At 58.2% G+C, this 17,649-nt stretch overlaps 1 protein-coding gene across 6 annotated transcripts in view; it reads left to right on the top strand.

The window, feature by feature from the left end:
- LOC116952307 (plasma membrane calcium-transporting ATPase 1-like) overlaps nt 1–17,649 on the top strand; it is a 76,547-nt gene that overhangs the window by 44,117 nt on the left and 14,781 nt on the right. For 4 of the 6 annotated variants that reach the window (XM_032971534.2, XM_032971531.2, XM_076074214.1 and 1 more), the window contains exons 6-18: nt 4,503–4,634; nt 8,685–8,717; nt 9,721–9,924; nt 10,266–10,480; nt 10,928–11,050; nt 11,627–11,746; nt 11,959–12,278; nt 12,867–13,116; nt 13,393–13,572; nt 14,195–14,282; nt 14,896–14,999; nt 16,307–16,498; nt 17,114–17,327. In XM_032971534.2, coding sequence (XP_032827425.1) covers nt 4,503–4,634; nt 8,685–8,717; nt 9,721–9,924; nt 10,266–10,480; nt 10,928–11,050; nt 11,627–11,746; nt 11,959–12,278; nt 12,867–13,116; nt 13,393–13,572; nt 14,195–14,282; nt 14,896–14,999; nt 16,307–16,498; nt 17,114–17,327 — 2,175 coding nt within the window. The remainder of the gene's footprint in view (nt 1–4,502; nt 4,635–8,684; nt 8,718–9,720; nt 9,925–10,265; nt 10,481–10,927; nt 11,051–11,626; nt 11,747–11,958; nt 12,279–12,866; nt 13,117–13,392; nt 13,573–14,194; nt 14,283–14,895; nt 15,000–16,306; nt 16,499–17,113; nt 17,328–17,649) is intronic. The other 2 variants (XM_032971536.2, XM_032971532.2) reach the window with 1 other exon arrangement.

Raw genomic sequence — 17,649 nt, 5'->3', positions numbered from 1 at the left:
AGGCGGTGGCTGGGCATGCGGGCTACATGACCCAGCCATCGCAGCCTTCCCCGCCGGAGGAGCTCACCGATGGGACCTTGCCCAGATCTTTCAAGGTTTTGTGAGCTCCTCACACAATCTAGTCTGGTTAAACCCAGGATGGATCGTAGGCAGGCCAGCCTAAATGTTTCTAACCGGCGAAGATGTTCCATTAGGGGGGTCCACGTTTCGCAAGCGTAGAGAAGGGAGGGAATGACCGTGGCCGAGAAGACCTGAAGCTTCGTGCGGAGCGACAGACCAGGTAGCTTCCACACAGCGTTACGCAACCGATGAAAATATATTGCCGCTCGACTGATTCGGAGTGAGACCTCTGCTGTTAAACTGGAGCCAGTCAAAAGCACACTGCCCAGGTATTGGAAACTCTCCACTCTCTCCACAACTGCCCCATCACCGATTGGGAGTTGTGGGGGTGGAGTGTCCGATGGTACAAAATACCCAGGCAGGTGCTTAGTTTTGGTGGGGCTGATGGTAAGGCCCCACCTCTTAGTGGCACGCTCCAGTCTCAGCAGCACCGTCTCCAACTCCTCCTCTGAATGAGCAGCTATTACCAAATCATCAGCATACATAACGTGGTTGAGCAATAGGGAGCCATCCCTTGACCGCACCCGGGCGTCGATCAGCCTCCCATTATATCTGTACCATATGGAGATTCCCCCGGTACAGCTATTGAAGGCTTCACGAACTACGTGGTCAAAATAGATGTTCAATAATGTGGGAGCCAGAGGACATCCCTGTCGCACCCCAAGGATAACAGGGAATGGCTCTGACTCCCGGCCACGTAGTTTTACCCGGGCCCGCTCACCATCATGAAGGTCCTTCATGACCGTGAGCAGAGGGTCAGGTACTCCAAAAGCACAAAGAACAACCCAGAGCCCAGGCCTACTGATGGTATCATAGGCCTTGACCAGGTAATAAAGCAGAGATGTAGGTCTTGTTGGAATTCCCTACACCTCTGCTGTAGCAGACGGACAGAAAATATGGCATCTGTGCAGGACCGCCCTTTCCTGAAACCGCATTGGGGCTCCGCAAGCTTCTCTTCAGCGTGCCTGGCAAGGCGATGTTGAATAATCCTTGCCAGGACCTTTCCCGGCACACTGAGGAGTGAGATGCCCCTGTAGTTGTTACAGTCTGTGCGGTCCCCCTTCTTAAACAGGGGGACCACCAGGGCATCCTTCCAAACCTGCGGAACCCGTCCAGTGGTCTAGACTGTTGTTATGATGTCATATAGGGCAGTCTGTGCACAAACGCCACCCTCCCTCAGCATTTCGCTTGGGAGATCATCTCTGCCCGCTGCCTTTCCTGGTCTTAGACTCCAGATCGCCTTCAGTACTTCCTCAACAGATGGCACCTCAGCCAGCCACTCACAGGGGGTGACTTCTTCCAATATTTGAGGCACCACAGCCTCAGCAGGGTCATCCTCACTTTGTGCCACGATGTTTTCCTGGCTGAGGCATTTTCGCTCCCCCAGGACCTCACAGAAATGCTCAGCAAATCTGCAAACCTGTTCCTGGGGGTCAGAGATTGAGTCACCGTTTTTTCTCCTAATGATGGTAATAGGTGTGGCGCTGCAGGTTACTTTTTTGATGGAGTTAAATAGAGATTTGTGATAACGGGCCACTGAGGCAGACTCCATCTCCTCAGCAACCCGCGACCACCACCCATCCTTGCAGCGCCTCACGGCTCTCCGAACCTCCGAGCGAAGGCTGCGGTAAGCCTCCTCATTCTCTGACGTGGGATTCTGTAGCCGATGACAGTGGGCCTGTCGCTTTTTCTCAACCATCCTGAACACCTCCTCTGTCAGCCAGGGTCTCTGGGGAGGTCTGGACCGCGTACCCAAAGCAGCCATTGCAGCTGCATGAGTCACAGTCCTAAACCTCGCCCATTTACCCTCGACATCAGGAGGAGTCGGGGACAATGCCAATCCCAGCTGCAAGCGATGATGAATTCTCGCTTACAACTTTCATCAGATAACTGAGACCAGGCCACTTTAGGTTGGAATGGGGTCCTGTGTGTACACCCACCACCGGAGTGGAAGAATGGCAAGCGCATCTTACAGATGACTAGTCGATGGTCAGAGAGCAGATCAGCTCCACGGTAGGTCCTGGTGTCAAGGACATGGGCTCGCATCCGCTGGTCCGTCACTATGTAGTCCAGCAGATGTTCTTGCTTGGACCCGGCATGCATCCATGATGTTGTGTGGATGCGCCGATGCCGGAACAGCGTGTTGGTAATTACAAGCCCATGGGCTGCACAAAAATCTAGCAGCCTCCTACCGTTGTTATTGAGCTGATCTGGCCCATGCCCTCCAATCACTCCAGACCAGGTGCCAGTATCATGACCAACTAGGGCATTGAAGTCACCCAACATGATGACTCTATCCCGAGGGGCCACTTTAGCCAGCACCTGTGACAGGAGGTCATAGAAGGCATCTGACTCATCGGCTTTGCCTGCATCCCTCCACGGATGTTCATCTTCGGTGGGGCATAAGTAACCACGACCACCATTCCTCACCTCCGGCTGATGGGAAGGCGAGCCCAAAGTAGCCTGGGACTTACAGCTTCCCACACCTCACCGCCACGCTCCCACGCCCCCTTCATTCTTTTGTTAAAAAAGAAGAGCCACACCCTGTTGTTTGGCAGTCTGCTGCCCCGAGTAGAGGACTGTCCACCCCTCATGGTGGCAGGAGCCAGAGCCGGTCCACCGGACCTCCTGAATGCCACACAGATCCAGGCGGTACCGGTCCAGCTCCCGACAGAGGAGTGTCAGCCTCTCCTCCGCAGTGAGTGTTCGAACATTCCACGTGGCCAACCGTAGTGGCTTTTCGTTGTTTCTGGAGGAGCCCCGAGGGTAGATATTCAATCTCCTGGCTCCGCCAATTGGGGTTTGGCCAGGAGACGTCATAAACGCCTGGCCCCCCGGGGCCTCCGGCACAAGCTTATTAGTTACATATTTCAGTTTAACTCGTGGTTTAGTGGTAATTAATTGAAGGTGGAGGGGTTACCAGCCCCTCGCACCCGTCCAGAGCCCCCATTTAGCCCCTGTGGTGGACACATATGCCATGAGGGGAGGAGCCAATCAAAATTGGACCTCCCCCCACAGCACTGTCCACGACAGAGTTGCCCGTCCGGCACCGCGAGGAGTTAGGGGGTTGTTTTGCCGGACACACACACACACGGACACACACACACGGACACACACACACGGACACACACACGGACACACGCACACGGACAAAAATCCCCTGTATAGACTTAAGAGACTGTTGGGGCAAGTGCTGTTAGCGAGATATCTATGCAGGCCGGCACGGCACACGAGGGCGTGAGTGACCAACACCACGCGCGGCCTCCTTTGTCTCTCCAGTGGCGATGTTTACAAATCGCACCGGGTACTCATGTGGGGCTGAGTCGACCTAGGGGAGGCCCAGGACCGGAATTGAACCTGGGTCGCCTGGTTCGTAGTGCAGCATAGTGCGAACCGCTACACTACCGCTACCCACGGACACGCACGCACTGACACAAACGTAATGACAACTTGACACACTTCTCTTGAGATGGCACTTTATTGAAGACGCGTTCACTTGACATCAGGCGAAGACCCCCACTGCAACAGCCCCGAGTCTCCCGCGCATCTCCCCCTTACATACCAACACGAGGCCACGCCCCCCTTCCTGAACCTTCTCGCTGACTCTGGACGCTCGCTCCACCGGCAGACTCCACCCTCACCTGACCACGCTCCCTTCTCGAACATTCCCGTAGCCATCTGCTGACTCCCCTGTCATTACCTCCCGTGGCCACCGGTCCCTTCGCACTCACAGCTGACTCCCCTGTCATTACCTCCCGTGGCCACTAGTCATCTCACACCGCATGCAGGCTCTATTATCATTGCACAAAGACACACGGACACACACACACACACACGCATTCATAGGCACACGCACACATCACAAATGCATAGACGCACACGCTCGTGCCAAAATACACGCCCGCACGCAAGGGCACACGCATGAACGTGTGTCCACACACACACAGTATGCGTAGACACATTGATAAAGATCCCCTATATAGCCTTTAACAGACTGTTTGGGCAAGTGCTGTCCACGAGCACCTATAAAAGCCGAGGGGAGGGGTAGCTAACACCGCCAGGTAATCATTTGAGGCTGGGTTTACCTAGGGGAGGCCCAGTACCCGTTCAGATAATCGTCACTGTTGTTAACCGTGAGCGGGAATCGAACCCGGTTACCGGTTTCGTAGCGCTGCGTGCAAACCACTGCGCTACCGCTACCCACAACATCGGCACCACCAACACCCCCCGCCTGCTCATCCTCCTCCTCCTCATACTCCTCCTTCTACTCGTCTTACTCCTCGTCCTCCTCATCCTCCTCATACTCCTCTTCATCATCCTCATCCTCGTCGCCCCCCTCCTCCCCCTGTGCGCGCTCCACGTGCGCGGCGCCCTGGCTGCAGGCACGCACGTGATGGAGGGCTCGGGGAAGATGGTGGTGACGGCCGTGGGCGTCAACTCCCAGACGGGCATCATCTTCACGCTGCTCGGTGCCGGCGACGTGGAGGAGGAGGAGGAGCGGCGCGACAAGAAAGGTGGGCGGCACTGTGATGGTGGTGGTGGTGGTGGCAGTAACCGTCGTCGCCGTCGTCACCGTCATCGTCGTCGTCACCCTCATCACCGTCACCGTCATCGTCACCGTCACTGTCATCGTTGTCGCCGTCATTGTCTCCGTCGTTGTCACCATCACTGTCATCATCGTCTATGTCATCGTCACCGCCATCGTCACTGTCATCATCGTCACCGTCATTGTCTCCGTCGTCGTCACCATCACTGTCATCATCGTCTATGTCATCATCACCGTCATCGTCACTGTCATCATCATCACCGTCATCATCACCGTCGTCGTCACCATCACTGTCATCATCGTCACCGTCATCATCACCGTCATCGTCACTGTCATCATCGTCACCGTCATCACCGTCATCATCACCGTCGTCGTCACCATCACTGTCATCATCGTCACTGTCATCATCACCGTCATCGTCACTGTCATCATCATCACCGTCACTGTCTCCGTCATCGTCTCCGTCTCCGTCATCATCACCGTCACCATCACTGTCATCATCGTCACCGTCATCATCGTCACTGTCATCATCACCGTCATCGTCATCATCAGGACGACCCCCTGTGCTCCCAGGAGAGCCTCACTCAGTCTCTGGTAGCAGTCCCACAACTACCAACCACAATCACTAACTACTAACCACAACCACTAACTACTAACCACAACCACTAACTACCAATCACAACCACTAACTACTAACCACAACCACTAACTACCAATCACAACCACTAACTACTAACCACAATTACTAACTACTAACCACAATTACTAACTACCAATCACAACCACTAACTACTAACCACTAACTACCAACCACAATCACTAACTACTCACCACTAACTACCAACCACAATCACTAACTACTAACCACAAACACTAACTACTCACCATTAACTACCAATCACAACCACTAACTACTCACCATTAACTACCAATCACAACCACTAACTACTAACCCCAATCACTAACTACTAACCACAATTACTAACTACCAATCACAACCACTAACTACTAACCACAATTACTAACCACAACCACTAACTACTAACCACAATTACTAACCAGAACCACTAACTACCAACCACAATCACTAACTACTAACCACAACCACTAACTACCAACCACAATCACTAACTACTAACCACAATTACTAACCACAACCACTAACTACTCACCACTAACTACCAATCACAATCACTAACTACTAACCACAACCACTAACTACCAACCACAATCACTAACTACTAACCACAATTACTAACTACTAACCACAACCACTAATTACCAATCACAATCACTAACTACTAACCACAACCACTAACTACCAACCACAATCACTAACTACTAACCATAATTGCTAACCACAACCACTAACTACTCACCACTAACTACCAATCACAATCACTAACTATTACCCTCAACCACTAACTGCCAACCACAATCACTAAGTACTAACCACAATTACTAACTACTAACCACAATCACTAACTACCAATCACAATTACTAACTACCAATCACAATTACTAACTACTAACCACAATTACTAACTACCAACCACTAATTACTAACCACAATCACTAACTACAAACCACAATTACTAACTACTAACCACAATCACTAACTACCAATCACAATTACTAACTACCAATCACAACTACTAACTACTAACCACAATTACTAACTACCAACCACTAACTACTAACCACAATCACTAACTACTAACCACAATTACTAACTACTAACCACAATCACCAACTACCAACCACAATCACTAACTACCAACCGCAACCATTAAGCACCAGCCACAACCACAAACTATCAACCACAACCACGATATCACCAACAACCAACCACAACCACAAACTATCAACTACAACCACGATATCACCAACAACCAACCACAAACTATCAACCACAACCACGATATCACCAACAACCAACCAAAACCACAAACTATCAACCACAACCACGATATCACCAACAACCAAACACAACCACAAACTATCAACCACAACCACGATATCACCAACAACCAACCACAACCACAAACTATTAACCACAACCACGATATCACCAACAACCAACCACAACCACAAACTATCAACCACAACCACGATATCACCAACAACCAACCACAAACTTCCAACGGGCGTTGTTGACTGATATCCGTTTTGAGAATCGGTTCCCGGTGCTGACAGTCGGGAATCGGCGATCGATTCCAGTGGCACGCGAGTAGCGAGGGCACCGCAAACCGCACGGCGGCAGGCCCAAGTCATTGCGTGCCTTGCGTCTCAAAACCAAAGGTACAGGCGCAGCCCTGCAATTGCTCGCCGGCTCCACTGTTGGCGGAAGGGCGGTAGGGGGGGGGGTTGCGGGGGTTGGGGGGGGGGGCTCCGCTAGAGGGAAGCGGCTGTTCGCTCCACTCGTCCACGTATCGGAATAGGTGAGGATTACCCACGCTTTACCCCACCCCCACCCCCCACACACGCATCGTGCCCATTGCCTGCCTGTGGTGGAATTCGTTCGCTGCCGCTGCGGGGTTGGACATTAGACAGAGGCAGCGGAGGGGGCGGGGTGGCGGGCGGGGGGGTTCGGAAAGTCGCCCTTAATTGCTTCAGCTGCCGTGCCGGGAGATGGAGTCGAGCCGGTGGATCCACCCGTACAAGCCGATTTGCCCCCGAGGGTGCTGCTATGCCGACGAATCCCATCGGAGTTCACGGGCGCTGGGCTTCGAACATGCGCACGCACGTGCGTGCGCATGTTCGTAGTGCGTGCGGGCAAGGGGGAGACACTCAAAAGCTGCACATGGAACCCGCTTGCTGTACCGCCATGCCCTGGCCACTTCACAGCAGTTCTACGAGGAGGTTTGGGATACTCGCAGATATCTGCGCGATCCACCAACCCTCGTCTCCAAAACGCCCAAAGCTCCGTACAAATAGAGACAATCTACTCGCTGCGCTGGCATATCCGTGCCTGGCTCATTTGCTTAGCTACAACATCCTGGAGGTGGCCTGGTTGGTGTCTGTGAGATGAGAGACGCGGAGACCCTGGGTTCCAGCGTGCGTGTCTCTACGTGAGTCCGTGGGGCCTCTCTCTGCTCGCCGATGAGACCCCGGCGGAATCGCTGTGGTTGGAGCCGAAGCCTGGACTGCTGCCCCCGGGATCTCAGCGCCTCCGATCTCTCAACACAGCCACCTCCGGGGTTTTCGAGCGGAGCAAATGGGCGAGGAAACCGCGTCCGCGGTGATGGCAGCGCAGCAAGTAGAGAGCCAAATCCACGTGTGGGCGCTCTCTGGCCCGTGTGCGCGGAGGGCTTCCTCCCGGTTCTCGAGATCCCCCTCCTGCACGCACGCACGAACGCCTCTCTCACGCTCGTATTCGCGGCGCGTTGGGCACGACGTCGCGATGGAGTTGTTGAGACTCCGGGAGGATGTTCCGGGGTAAAGGAACGGCATGGTGACGATCGTTCTCCTGCGGCTCAGCAGACGCAATGCGATCCGTCGCCTTGGCGAGCCCCTCGCTTACTCACCCTGTGCGTGTCTGTCGGCTTGTGCGTCTCATTGCCTGTGTGCATGCGTGTCCATGCGTCCTCATGTGCGCGCGCGTGGAGCGGTGGTGCAGTGGTTAGCGCGCTGCGCTATGAACCCTGCGACCCGAGTTCGATTCCCGCTCACGGCCAACACCGGTGACCATTATTTGAACCGGTCCTGGGCCTCCCCGAGGTCGGCTCAGCCTCAAATGAGTACCTGGTGCGGTGTGTAAACATCGCCACTGGGGAGACAAAGTCGATCGGGCGTGGTGCTGGCCACCCACCCCCTCGTGTGCCGTGCCGGCCTTTATAGGTGCTCGCTAACAGCACTTGCCCCTACAGTCTGTTAAGGATATACGGGGGATATTTGTCTTTGTGTCTCTGTGCGCGTGTGCTTCTCCCCCCACCCCGCTGACGCGTCCATGCCGCCTCCGCGTCATCGTCCTCGTCCCTCCACCTCCTCCGTCTGTGCCTCCGTGCGACACACAAAGACGAGGAGGTCACTGAGAACCACCAGAGCAAAGGTAGCAACCGCCTCGCGTAACCTAGCAACAGCATCCGTTTCCTAGGAGTAGCATGTGGTCCCTAGCAACACCACTTGGTCCCTAGCAACAGCATCCAGCCCCTAGAAATGGCATCTGGACCCAAGCAGCAGAAGCTGAACCCTAGCAAAAGCACTTGACCCTAGCACCATCGCCTGTACCCTAGCAACAGCACATGGACCGTAGCAACAGCACATGGACCATAGCAACAGCACCTTGACCCGTGCAACAGGAGCTGGACCCTAGCAGCAGCAGCTGGACCCTAGCAACAGCACCTTGACCCTAGCAACAGCAGGTCGACCCTAGCAACAGCACATGGATCCTAGCAACAGCAGCTGAACCATAGTAACAGCAGCAGAACCCTAACAACAGCAGCTGGACCCTAGCAACAGCAGCTGGACCTTAGCAACAGCAGCTGGACCCTAGCAACAGCAGCTCGACCCTAGCAACAGCGCATGGATCCTAGCAACAGCACATGGATCCTAGCAACAGCAGCTGGACCCTAGCAACAGCAGCAGAACCCTAGCAACAGCAGCTGGACCTTAGCAACAGCAGCGGAGCCCTAGCAACAGCACATGGATCCCAGCAAGATGATATCGATGGCAAGGCCACTCGGAAGAGGAGGGGGGGGGGTGAAAGGCCCGAACCGCGAGCGTCTGTGGCAAGTGGCGGCCATGACGACAGCGCGGTGACGATGGCGCCACGGCAGTTCTGACGCCTACGACGCCACCACCGGCGATGTTGACGAGTATGATGTTGACGAGTATGATGTTGACGATGTTGACGATGATGACGTGACGAGGTTGATGTTGACGAGGATGACGTGGATGAGGATGATGTTGACGAGGTTGATCTTGATGATGATGTTGGCGAGGATGAAGTTGACGGGGATGACGTTGACGGGGATGACGTTGACGGGGATGACGTGGACGAGGATGACGCGGACGGGGATGACGTTGACGGGGATCTGTGTTGGTCTGCACAGCCAAGGCGCAGGATGGGGTGGCGTCGGTGGAGATGCAGCCGCTGCGAGTGGGGGACGGGGGCGAGGCGGGCGACGCGGGCGATGGGGGCGAGGGGGGCGACGCGGACGATGCCCGGGAGCGGAGGCCGGCGGCGCCGCCCAAGAAGGAGAAGTCGGTGCTGCAGGGGAAGCTCACCAAGCTCGCCGTGCAGATCGGCAAGGCCGGTGAGCGGCACGGCGCGGCGGAACGCTCCGCCGGGGTCACCCGGTCGCGTCGCCCGGAATCGCCGTCAAACGCCGTGCGGTGCGATGCGGCTGGGGCGATGCGCTACGAACCCGGCCACCCGAGTTCGATTCCCGTCCACGTGCAACATCAGTGGCGATTGCAACCTGAACCCTCCTGGGCCTTCCCCAGGGTCGACTCAGTCTGAAGTGTCTTTTTTAGTGTTCCTACCTTTGTGCGTATGTTGAACTTCTTTCGCACCGTACATAGTGACCCGTGCTAATCGGAGTTTCTCTGATCCACCTCCCACCCCGAACCCCCGCTACCCCCACCTCCCCGGCAGGTCTGGCGATGTCGTCGGTGACGGTGGTGATCCTGGTGCTCTACTTCGTGATCGACACGTTCTGGGTGCAGGGCCGGCCCTGGCTGGCCGAGTGCACGCCGGTCTACGTGCAGTACTTCGTCAAGTTCTTCATCATCGGCGTCACCGTGCTCGTCGTGGCCGTGCCCGAGGGGCTGCCCCTCGCCGTCACCATCGCCCTCGCCTACTCCGTCAAGGTGTATTGTGGGACGCGCATAAAGGGGGGGCGGCACTCGCGGTGAGGTGCATTGTGGGAGGCGGAGAGGTGGGGTGGCAGTTGTGACAGAGGTGCATTGTGGGAGAGGTGGCAGCAAAGGGGCTACGCCCCCGATCGCTGTCACCATCTCCCTTTGCATGGTCCATCAAGGTGCATTGTGGGACACGGAGTCAGGATACGTACATATAGATAGCGAGAGATGGCGACGGCATAGGGGAGGGGTTTCACCCATCAGTGGATAGATCATAGCTGATGACGACGATGACGCTGATGATGATGACGTAATATTTGTGGCGAGGGTTAGGCAGAGCTTTAATGGCCGCGATGCTTTTCGCCAACGCGTGCGTCATCTTTAAAAGTTGGCGAGAGTTGTACCCGTTCGATGATGACGCCATCGTGACCTCATCACGTCCGCTCCGTGGCGCAGAAAATGATGAAGGACAACAACCTGGTGCGGCACCTGGACGCGTGCGAGACGATGGGCAATGCCACGGCCATCTGCTCCGACAAGACGGGCACGCTCACCACCAACCGCATGACGGTGGTGCAGGTGAACCTCGTGCACCACCAACCACCGACCACCGACCAATCACCACCAACCACAGCAGTCAGCCAATAAACACCAACTACAACTATCGACCAATCACCACCAAACACAGCTGTCAGCCAATAAACACCAACCACAACCACCGACCAATCACCACCAACCACAGGAGTCAGCCAATAAACACCAACCACAACCACCGACCAATCACCACCAACCACAGCAGTCAGCCAATAAACGCCAACCACCGACCAATCGCCACCAACCACAGCAGTCAGCCAATAAACGCAAACCACAACCACCGACCAATCGCCACCAACCATAGGAGTCAGCCAATTAACACCAACCACAACTACCGACCAATCACCACCAACCACAGCAGTCAGCCAACAAACACCAACCACAACCACCGACCAATCACTAAAACCACGAACCAATCACCGCCAACCACAACAACCACCGACCAATCACCTCCGTCCAATTACCACCAACCACAAGTACCGACCAATCACACCAGCAACCACAACCACCGAGCGATAACCGCTGGCGCTGGCGGTGCGTGGTGCTGGTGGTGCGGTGCAGGCGTTTGTGGGCGGGGTTCTGCACCGCACGGTGCCGGGCGCGGAGGCCCTGGCACCGGCCACGCTGGACACGCTCACCACCGGCATCGCCGTCAACTGCGCTTACACCACCAAGATCCTGGTGAGCACTCAACACCAACATCCTGTCAGACACTCACCACCAACATCCTGGTGGGCGCTCACCACCGAGATCCTGGTGAGCAACATCTAGACACTTGGAACTGCCCGCATGCCTGCCCTCTCACCTCCTCACCACCGCCCGCTCTCTCCGTCTCCCCCTCTCCTCCCTCCTGCCATCCTTCCCACCCCACCGCTCCTCCTCGTGGCCGCCAGGCCCCGGAGAAGCCCGGGGGGCTGCCGCGGCACGTGGGCAACAAGACGGAGTGCTCGCTGCTGGGGCTGGCGCTGGCGCTGGGGCGAGACGCGCAGGCGGTGCGGCGGATCGTGCCGGAGGAGTCGCTCTTCAAGGTGTTCACCTTCAACTCGAGCCGCAAGTCCATGAGCACCGTGCTGCGTGCCGAGCACGTGGCCGCCGCCGCCCCCGCCGCAGCCGCCGCCGCCGGGCTCGTGGGGAGCGGCGTCGGTGCCGCGGCGCCGCCGATCTCGGGCTTCCGCGTCTTCACCAAGGGCGCCTCCGAGATCGTCCTGAGAAAGTGAGGGGTGGCCAGTGTGTGACGACGCGGTGTGGCTCGATGCTGCGGTGTTGTGATGGCGCGGTTGTGCGGCGCGTGGTTTTGCTGTGTCTGGTGCGATGTGTGCTGTGTGATGTGATCTGCGCGGTGTGATGTGCGGTGCGTGCTGTGTTGTGCGGTGTGTGGTGTGCTTGTGTGATGAGATGTGCGCGTTGTGATGTGCGATGTGCTGTGTGTGGTGTGATGTGCGGTGTGTGGTGTGCTGTGTGTAGTGTGATGTGCGGTGTGCTGTGTGTGGTGTGATGTGCGGTGTGTGGTGTGCTGTGTGTAGTGTGATGTGCGGTGTGCTGTGTGTGGTGTGCTGCATGGTGTGTGATGTGATGTGCGTGATGATGTGGTGGGATGCTTAGCTGTCAATGGGGGCTAGACCACAAGGCAGCAGCAAAGCAACGCCCCAGGTCACTCCCTCACTCCCATTGCCAGCTAGCCCTAGCGAAGGCCTCGCCCGGTTAAAACCAAACCCGGGCGCAAGCGCTCGGAGTCGGAGTCCCGCTCGGCGGACACGATCGCCGGCTCCACCGCCCCCCCGCACCCCCACGCACTTCCCAGGTGCTCGTGGGTCCTGAACGCGGCGGGGGAGGCGGCGCCGCTGCGCGCCCGCGAGCGCGACGCGCTCGTGCGCTCCGTGGTGGAGCCCATGGCGAGCGAGGGCCTGCGCACCATCTGCCTGGCGTTCCGCGACCTGCCCTCGGGCGGCGGCGGCGGCGGCGCCGACCCCGACTGGGAGGACGAGAGCGCCATCGTCGCCGACCTCACCTGCATCGCCGTCGTCGGCATCGAGGACCCCGTGCGGCCGGAGGTGAGGCGTGGAGGGAGAGGGCGAGGAGATTTAGGGGCGGGGGGGGGGGGAGGATTTGAGACCGTCGGCTCGCAGCGAGACGGGCAGGTGACCGACGGAAGTGGGCGGTGTGGCCTGGACGGTGAGCGGTGCCGGGGGTCTGGTCTCGGCGGATCGGTTGGGGGATCAAAGCAGAGATGGCGAGCAAATTTCATCTCCCCCCCCCCCGCCGCCCGCACCTCGTGCTCCTTCTCTCCATGCCCCCCCCCCTCTCCCCCTGCCCCCCGTCCTCGCCAGGTGCCAGATGCGATCCGGAAGTGCCAGCGCGCAGGCATCACGGTGCGCATGGTGACGGGCGACAACATCAGCACGGCGCGCGCCATCGCCAGCAAGTGCGGCATCCTGATGCCCGGGGAGGATTTCCTGTGCATCGAGGGCAAGGAGTTCAACCGGCGAATCCGCAACGATAAGGGAGAGGCGAGCGCCCGCCCGCCCGCATCCGCTCACCCACTCACTCGCTCACCAGCAAGCCGTCCTCATTGCTTCCGAGCAGAAGGCGATGTCGTAGCTCGACGATCATGACGATGGAGGCGGCGCGCTGCTGCAATTATTCACTGACCCCACGTGATGACGCCGGGCTGGGGGATTTTCTGCACATCGACCGCCTCAACCACCACAGCGAATATCACCACCACCACTACCACCGCCACCACCGCCACCACCGCCACCACCGCCACCATCATCACCACCTCCACCCCCACCACCTCAACCGCCACAACCACCGCCACCACCGCCGCCACCGCCACCACCGCCGCCTCTGCCACCACCGCCACTACCGCTGCCACTGCCACCACCGCCACCACCACCACCGCCACCATCACCACCGCCACCACCGCCCCTACCACCGCCACCACCGCCGCCACCGCCACCACCGCCACCACCACCACCGCCCCTACCACCACCCTCACCACCACCACCGCCACCACCACCACCGCCACCGCGCGGCGTTGCGTCTAGTGACGGGAGCGTCGTGTGCTCCCCCACCCCCGCCCCCCCCCACTCCCCCCACCCCCTACCCTCCCGGTGTGCCATGGGACAGATAGAGCAGGAGAGAATCGACAAGATCTGGCCCAAGCTTCGAGTGCTTGCTCGCTCCTCCCCCACAGACAAACACACGCTCGTCAAAGGTGAGTGTCGCTCGCCCGCTCACCCACTCGCTCATTCACTCGCTCATTCACACGTGCATTCGGCGACATGCTGCGCGTGATCTCCGACCTACGACCTTTGGAGATATTTTGTTCGTCTTTTTTTCTGCTCAATTGAACCGAGCTGCGGATTCGGCGCCCGCATCGCGACGGAGAACCCCCGTCCGGGATCCTCGCTTGAGCGGCGCGCCACTCCCCGTGCGTCAGAGAACGGGCCCGCGGAAGCGGATGTCACAGAGCTACCTCCCGAGTTTCGGTCAGGTGCCCTCTGGTTCAGGCATTAGGGGGCAGCACTGCCCACCCTCGCCCCGCCGCCGAGAGTGGTGACCGTCGCGCGATGGTCGAGCCAACGTTCTCACTCTCACAGCTGGAATTTGGCCAAAGCGAGTGGCGGCACCGGGACGAATGAGACCGGCGATCGGTGGCTCCGGGCCCTCGACCCCACAGCGAACGCTCGACCCCCCGGGCACGCGCGAGGGCTGCGACCCCCCCCGTTAACCTTCGACCCTGCGTGCCCTGTGACCCGACCCCTCCGCGTGACCCCCCCGACGCCCCCCCCCCCACCCGTGCTGACCCCCGTGGCGGCGGGGAACAGGGATCATCGACAGCACGGTGGGGCAGCGCCAGGTGGTGGCGGTGACGGGCGACGGCACCAACGACGGGCCCGCGCTCAAGAAGGCCGACGTCGGCTTCGCCATGGTGATGCCCCGCAGCCGCGCTCACCCACGCTCACCCACGCTCACCCACAATCCCCCACGCTCACCCACGCTCACCCACGTTCAACCACGCTCGCACGTGTTCACCCGCGCTCACCCACACATGCTCGTGGCACAACATGCAAACAAAAATGCTCTGATAATGCGTGCATTGTCGTTGAAACTGATTGGCCTACAGTTTTCTTCATGGCCTCGTCTCACCAGTGTTAGACGAGAGAACGCCTTTTGGCGTCAAAGACAATGCATATATTATTACAGCATGTTTGTTTGCACGTTTTGCCACAAGTACGTGTGGTATCTATTTGGTGGTGTTTGAACATCGGTTTTATTGCCAGAAAGGGTAAAACCTCTTCTTATTTTTCATCATTTTTGATACTGACAAAAAAGAGGTCCCATAGATACCGCGCTCGCCCGCGCTCACCGCCACGTGACCGCGAGTAGCCACGTGGCGGTGACGCGGTGGCCCAGAGGCAGCGGCGATTTGCAGAGGTTCGCGAGGCTCGAATTCGGCGGCCGCCCTGGTTATCCCTGCGGCGGCGGTGGTGACGATTGACCGCGCCACTGCCGGTTCACACGCGCGCGTTAAAAGATGCCGTGAGGTCGTTCGCAAAGCACCCCGTTCGCGCGCCGGCGTCGCGGTCCAATGTTGCCACGATTTTGATAGCGACGCCCCAAGCCACTCAATTGGGATCGCGCACACAGCCGACGAGATCATCGGCGCCTTCCCTTACTGGCAGCAGACTTGTTCCCCCACTCTTGCGACCGAGACTGTATCCCTGGTCTCTTTTAAGTTCTCAGCCGGTCAAACAACGGTCAGCTCGACAGCTCGAACCCGCTACTTACCTGCGGTCGTACATGATGGACCTACCAGGGTCGCCCAGAAAGTAACGGGCCACTTTTTTCCCGTTTCTCTCGGCCAAAATGTTGAAGAGAAGCGACACCTAACCCAACGGAATTAGCAGACGCACTGTTGAACTTCTTTCGCACCGTACGTAGCCAACCGCGCCGTCGGCTTAACGCGCGCATTACTTTTCCACGATGATCCCCAATGGCTTAGCGCCATCGCTATGCATGAGGGTGCATTCCTTGCCACCCGGAATGTCAATGGGGCATTAACATTCCGGGCGGCCCTCGCACGCTCACCTGCACTCACCTGGAGTAAGCCGAGTGAGAGTCGTGGGGGGGGGGGCCAAACGCCGTCCAGAATGGCGCTCCCCGGAGCTCCGTCTACACCGCCGGGGCCTTTGCACCGATGGCCCTGATGCCCCGGTGTGCCCGTCACCCCCGCAGGGCATCGCGGGCACGGACGTGGCCAAGGAGGCGTCGGACATCATCCTGACGGACGACAACTTCAGCTCCATCGTGAAGGCGGTGATGTGGGGGCGCAACGTCTACGACAGCATCTCCAAGTTCCTGCAGTTCCAGCTCACGGTCAACGTGGTGGCCGTCGTCGTCGCCTTCACCGGCGCCTGCTTCACGCAGGTGGCGACGCGGGGCCGCACCTACGTCTCACCCGTGGCCTGGGACTCACCTGTTGCCTGTGACTCACCCGTGACCTGTGGCTCACCTGTTACCTGTGACTCACCTGTGACCTGGGACTCACCTGTTATCTGTATCTCACCTGTTACCTGTGACCCACCTGTTACCTGTGACTGACCCATGACCTGGGACTCACCTATTTTCTGTGACTCACCTGTATCTCACCTACGATTAACCTTTGACCTGTATCTCACCTGTGACCTGTGTCTCACCTGCGATGATCTGTAACTCACCTGGGACACGAATCGGTCCGTCCAGGACCTGCCAACTGCACGAAAAACATAAAACCCAAATTCCAGGCGGTGACGATGATGGCGACGATAACAATGATGACGATCACGAAGATAACGACAATGATGATGGCGACGATGATGACTTTGACGACGACGACGGGAAGTGACGCAACCGCTTGGGCGGGGGGCCACAAATTGCGAAACGCCACCGGAGGAACGCGACCCGGCCCCCGAAATTCACTGCGGCCCGCCCTCGCGTCTCTCCGGCCTCTACCCCCCCCCCCGCAACCTCCCGTCCACCGTCACCGCGGACCGTGCCGTGCAGGACTCCCCGCTCAAGGCCGTGCAGATGCTGTGGGTGAACCTCATCATGGACACGTTCGCGTCGCTTGCGCTCGCCACGGAGCCGCCCACCGAGGAGCTGCTGCTGCGCCGGCCGTACGGACGCAACAAGCCGCTCGTGTCGCTCACCATGACCAAGAACATCCTGGGCCACGCCATCTACCAGCTCACCGTCATCTTCACGCTGCTCTTCGCCGGTGGGCCTCGCGCAGGGAACCCGCGCGTGCGTCCGTGTGCGCGTGGCGTACCCGCCTGGACCGGTTAGCGCGCTGCGCTGCGAATCCGGCGACCCAAGCCACCAACACACGCACGGCAGCGCAGGCGCTGCCGTGCGTGTGTTGGTGGAGCGGACGGTCGCTCGAAGGGGTCTCGCAGCTAGTTCTTTGATGTCCGCTTCCGCGAGCCATTCTCCGAGAGCACGAAGGGCGACTGCCGCTCGAGCGGTTGCCCTGAAATGGACAAATGAGTGCCTGGTGCGACGTGTGAACATCGCCACTGGGGAGACAAAGGCGGCCGTGC

The sequence above is a fragment of the Petromyzon marinus genome, chromosome 46 (genome assembly GCF_048934315.1).
Source record: "Petromyzon marinus isolate PM22_M1 ecotype Great Lakes invasive population chromosome 46, UKy_Petmar_22M1.pri1.0, whole genome shotgun sequence".
Taxonomy (NCBI): domain Eukaryota; kingdom Metazoa; phylum Chordata; class Hyperoartia; order Petromyzontiformes; family Petromyzontidae; genus Petromyzon; species Petromyzon marinus.
The sequence above is the reverse complement of the archived record's forward strand: the minus strand, read 5'-3'. Positions and strand labels throughout refer to the sequence as shown.